The sequence below is a fragment of the Oncorhynchus kisutch genome, unplaced genomic scaffold, assembly GCF_002021735.2.
Source record: "Oncorhynchus kisutch isolate 150728-3 unplaced genomic scaffold, Okis_V2 Okis07a-Okis12b_hom, whole genome shotgun sequence".
NCBI lineage: Eukaryota > Metazoa > Chordata > Actinopteri > Salmoniformes > Salmonidae > Oncorhynchus > Oncorhynchus kisutch.
In genome coordinates, this window is record NW_022261984.1 from 10,019,998 (window position 1) to 10,025,368 (window position 5,371).

At 44.0% G+C, this 5,371-nt stretch overlaps 1 protein-coding gene across 2 annotated transcripts in view; it reads left to right on the forward strand.

The window, feature by feature from the left end:
• LOC116360145 (fibrous sheath CABYR-binding protein) overlaps window positions 1-4,883 on the forward strand; it is a 30,349-nt gene extending 25,466 nt beyond the window's left edge. The window contains exons 5-7 of one of the 2 annotated variants that reach the window (XM_031814836.1): window positions 640-2,049; window positions 2,238-2,292; window positions 2,929-4,883. In XM_031814836.1, coding sequence (XP_031670696.1) covers window positions 640-2,049; window positions 2,238-2,281 — 1,454 coding nt within the window. In that variant the 3' untranslated portion in view covers window positions 2,282-2,292; window positions 2,929-4,883. The remainder of the gene's footprint in view (window positions 1-639; window positions 2,050-2,237; window positions 2,293-2,928) is intronic. The other variant, XM_031814837.1, reaches the window with a different exon arrangement.
• Window positions 4,884-5,371: the final 488 nt, after the last annotated feature.

Below are 5,371 nucleotides of genomic sequence, written 5' to 3' on the forward strand. Positions count from 1 at the left end.
ACCCACATCTAACATGGCTATTCTGTGAAGGTTGTAACAATAACACGATCACCCACATCTAACATGGCTATTCTGTGAAGGTTGTAACAATAACACGATCACCTACATCTAACATGGCTATTCTGTGAAGGTTGTAACAATAACACTATCACCCACATCTAACATGGCTATTCTGTGAAGGTTGTAACAATAACACGATCACCCACATCTAACATGGCTATTCTGTGAAGGTTGTAACAATAACACTATCACCCACATCTAACATGGCTATTCTGTAAAGGTTGTAACAATAACACTATCACCCACATCTAACATGGCTATTCTGTGAAAGTTGTAACAATAACACTATCACCCACATCTAACATGGCTATTCTGTGAAGGTTGTAACAATAACACTATCACCCACATCTAACATGGTTACTCTGTGAAGGTTGTAACAATAACACGATCACCCACATCTAACATGGCTATTCTGTGAAGGTTGTGACTGATTTTAGTATGGCATCTGCTGATCTGCTCCATCCTTTGTATATACAATATTTTTGTAAATACTATTCTGAAAAGCTGTGTGTTTCTGCAGTATACCGGCAGCCTTTTTGTCTGTCTTGCATGACTGACATGACTTGCTTCTCTTTTTAGATGCTGTGTCTGACATCACGTCTGCCTCCATGAAACTCCTGGCCAGCTCTGAGATCGCTGCTGCCTCGGTAGCTGAGAGGAGGCTCATGCACGCCGTCCAACACCTAGAAGACCGGACTGAAGAATCCTCACTCGCTCCCGCCGAGGACATTCTAGATTCCCTGGTGGTTCCTGAAGCTAAGGTAGAGGAGGAAGTATTATCTGTGGAGGGGGAAGTGGCAGAAGCACCAGCTGCAGAAGTCTTGGAAACTGAAGAGCCCAAACCAGAAGAGGAGGCTGTTGTTGCTGCCCCTAATGTCACAGAGAAAGTGGTTGCTGAGGAGACCCCTGAGCCAGAGGAAGTAGTTCTGGTCGTCGTAGAGGAAGCTCCAGCTGCTGTTGCAGAGGAGGAGACGGCTGCGGCTCCCCTAGAGGCCACAGAGCTCCCTGCCACTGTGGAAGCACCTGAGACTGAGGCTTCTGCCGCTGTGGAAGCACCTGAGGCTGAGGCTTCTGCCGCTGTGGAAGCACCTGAGGCTGAGGCTTCTGCCGCTGTGGAAGCACCTGAGGCTGAGGCTTCTGCCGCTGTGGAAGCACCTGAGGCTGAGGCTTCTGCCGCTGTGGAAGCACCTGAGGCTGAGGCTTCTGCCGCTGTGGAAGCACCTGAGGCTGAGGCTTCTGCCGCTGTGGAAGCACCTGAGGCTGAGGCTTCTGCCGCTGTGGAAGCACCTGAGGCTGAGGCTTCTGCCGCTGTGGAAGCACCTGAGGCTGAGGCTTCTGCCGCTGTGGAAGCACCTGAGGCTGAGGCTTCTGCCGCTGTGGAGGCACCTGAGGCTGAGGCTTCTGCCGCTGTAGAAGCACCTGAGGCTGAGGCTTCTGCCGAGGAGGGACCAATAGTAGAGGAATTTTCCCCAGAAGAGGCTGCCCCAGTCGAAGAGGCAGCGCCAGTTGAGGCAGAGTTACCTGCAGCCGAAGAGGTAGTAGTGGAGGAAGCCCCAGTGGAGGAACCCCCAGTGGAGGAACCAGCAATGGAGGAACCAGCAGCAGAGGAACCACCGGCGGCAAAGGAGGCTGTGGAGACAGCCCAAGTGTCTGAGGATGAGGCGCTCGTGGTGGAGGCGGCGATGCTGGCAGCAGCCTCAGCCCTGGATGTCGAGGCAGTGGAGGCAGAGGCAGCCCCGGCTGAGGAAGTCAAGGAGGCCCTCTTCACTTCATGCCACCAATGTGAAGCCCCAGCTTCTGAGGCTGATGTGGCAGTCACCCCCATGGAGGTCGTAGAGGCTGCATCTGTGGGGGAAGTAGAGGCTCCCCCTGCTGGTGTGGAGGAGGCAGTCGTCGAGGGTGAGGCAGTGGAGGTGACCGCAGAGGAGCGCGCCTCCGATTGGCCTGCTGAGGTGACCGCAGAGGCAGAGGAGGAAGCCAAGGTGGAAGGTAAGTCAGATCTCTACACTCTATTTCTTATGTGAGATTTTTAGTGTAGGTTTTTAACTATTATTATTATTATTATTTCTACATACATTTAGAGTTAGGAAAAGGCAGACAATTTACATTAATATATTGCTTGTATTCAATACCACATATAATACAATACCTACTGTGGTCCATTTCTGTCCCAACAGGAGAGACTGCCAGGCCAGTAAAGAGGTCCTGCTCAGTGATGTGATAGTACAGAAGGTAAATAGAATGACACATAGAACTAGAATTAGAACTAGGACCACAGACGTTCCCATTCTATGCAACATTCCATTTGAATTTTGATCATGAAGTTTGATCATGTCATTAGAATTCTGTGCCCCATTCCGTACATTCCGAATCTTTCACACAAGCAAATTACATTATTTTCACAGCTACTGTATGTCTGCTCAATATATTCTAATTCTATGGACAGAACACATTGGCCCCAGCTAGCTAGTAGTTGCTAATGCATGCATGTTGCATTACACATTGTCCCCAGCTAGCTAGTAGTTGCTAATGCTTGCATGTTGCATTACACATTGGCCCCAGCTAGCTAGTAGTTGCTAATGCATGCATGTTGTATTACACATTGGCCCCAGCTAGCTAGTAGTTGCTAATGCTTGCATGTTGCATTACACATTGGCCCCAGCTAGCTAGTAGTTGCTAATGCTTGCATGTTGCATTACACATTGGCCCCAGCTAGCTAGTAGTTGCTAATGCTTGCATGTTGCATTACACATTGGCCCCAGCTAGCTAGTAGTTGCTAATGCTTGCATGTTGCATTACACATTGGCTTAGCTGCTAGGAAGGATACATGGATTTTCACTAAATACTGTTATTCTTTTTCCTCCCCAGGTGCACAGAGTATGAGCCTGATGTTGCTGACAGCCCAGTCCTGACTGGAGACCAGCGAGATGTGCCTTCTGGAACAGTCAACACCCACAGCTGTCAATCAAACAGGACGATCAACATAAAACACACACAGAATTAGAACCGGTTTGAATTGAATTCTATAATTCTATTTAACTCATTATATATTTAAATGTTGTCTGATGACAACCGTTGTCAACCCGGTAACTACATTCCCGGTTCTCACTCAGTTTCTTGGTCTTGTATTTACCCTACCCATGGTGAGGTGACACTTCTGTAAGGGTTTGAAGTCTGACTTTATTCCTAGGCTCAGACCCAAATGACACCTTATACCCTATATAGTGCACTACTTTTGACCAGGGCCTGGGGGAATAGGGTGCCATTTGGGATGGATATCAACTATTTCTCAGTACCACCCTGTTCCCCAAGGTGGCACTGTTACCAAGCTGACAAAGACCACTTGAATGTATTTGAAGTTACTTGATAAATTATTGTGTACTTGACATTGCCTAATGAATTCTGACAATTTTTTTTGTTGATTCAATGAAATAAGATCTGAATTGTTGTATTAAACAGTAGGCCATTAGACAACATGTAGATGATTGTGTTCTTCAGAGACTGTTGAGTAAGTTCTGCATGGAGTTTCTTTATTCAATCAGGGAACATCTAGATTAAGTTTAGTTCTCAAGCCAGTAGACTGTTAGTAGACAGTGTTGTACCCATGTGAGGAAAAAAATGTAATGGTTTTTTTTTTCAGTCGAATAATAATTTATGTAATAGCTTTGCAGGTGGGGTGGGGTGGTTGATGGGGTGGTTGGTGGGGTGGTTGATGGGGTGGTTGATGGGGTGGTTGGTGGGGTGGTTGATGGGGTGGTTGTGGGGTGGTTGGTGGGGTTGGTTGTGGGGTGGTTGGTGGGGTGGTTTTGTGTGACACAGTATGGAAAGACTAGTTGTCCAAACTATCCTATGGTTATATATTCATGTTGCTTGTGTACATTTTGTATAGAAAGACTAGTTTGAAGATCCAAACTAACACTATCCTGTCACTATAGCCATGTGTATATTTTGTATAGAAAGACTAGTTTAAAGATCCAAACTAACACTATCCTGTCACTATAGCCATGTGTATATTTTGTATAGAAAGACTAGTTTGAAGATCCAAACTAACACTATCCTGTCACTATAGCCATGTGTATATTTTGTATAGAAAGACTAGTTTGAAGATCCAAACTAACACTATCCTGTCACTATAGCCGTGTGTATATTTTGTATAGAAAGACTAGTTTGAAGATCCAAACTAACACTATCCTGTCACTATAGCCATGTGTATATTTTGGATAGAAAGACTAGTTTGAAGATCCAAACTAACACTATCCTGTCACTATAGCCATGTGTATATTTTGGATAGAAAGACTAGTTTGAAGATCCAAACTAAAACTATCCTGTCACTATAGCCATGTGTATATTTTGTATAGAAAGACTAGTTTGAAGATCCAAACTAACACTATCCTGTCACTATAGCCATGTGTATATTTTGGATAGAAAGACTAGTTTGAAGATCCAAACTAAAACTATCCTGTCACTATAGCCATGTGTATATTTTGTATAGAAAGACTAGTTTGAAGATCCAAACTAACACTATCCTGTCACTTATTTAAGTCATTATGTAAGTACTAAAAAGGTTACTATGATGTCATACTCAGAAACGTGTCATATGTTGTATTTCTAAATTAAATGGAGCTGTACGCTTATTCAGAATGGACAAGTGGACTGTCCACTTTTGACTTTGAACTTCATTGACATGATTCCATATCTAATTATGAGATTCAATTTGGAGAGCCCTTTTTTTTAATGGATGAAATGATCAATTCAATAATTGTTTTATTATGTATCTGTTATTGTGAAGACAAATTCTTTGTAAATAAAGGTGATTTAAACTGTTTGGTTGTCCATGTAATTATTGTGATGCTTTTGTATACTACGGGATAAAACGACAACATTTGGGACAGTAGATGGAGCCCAATACTTCCATTCAATCTCCTTCAATCCGTTTGAGTGGGTAGCAGTCTCATTCAGCCGATGTTTCTTGCCATGTATTCATTAGTGACTGGATGGCTACATGACTAGTGGTAGTGACTAGTAGTAGTGACTAGCAGTAGTGACTAGCAGTAGTGACTAGCAGTAGTGACTAGCAGTAGTGCAAAATGAATGACCAGCAGTAGTGCAAATTATATGTAAAGAAACGCACAGAGAACGGGCATATCCTTCAGAAAATAATTTGATACACAACAGAGAAATAAAGTTGTTAAATTTCAATGCTACGAAACATAACATCAGTAGTATAAGAATTTGGGAAAATAACGCAAAATATAACTGATACTATTTATGGGGAAGGCAGTTGCTGTTCTGCGTGACGTCACGGCCGGTG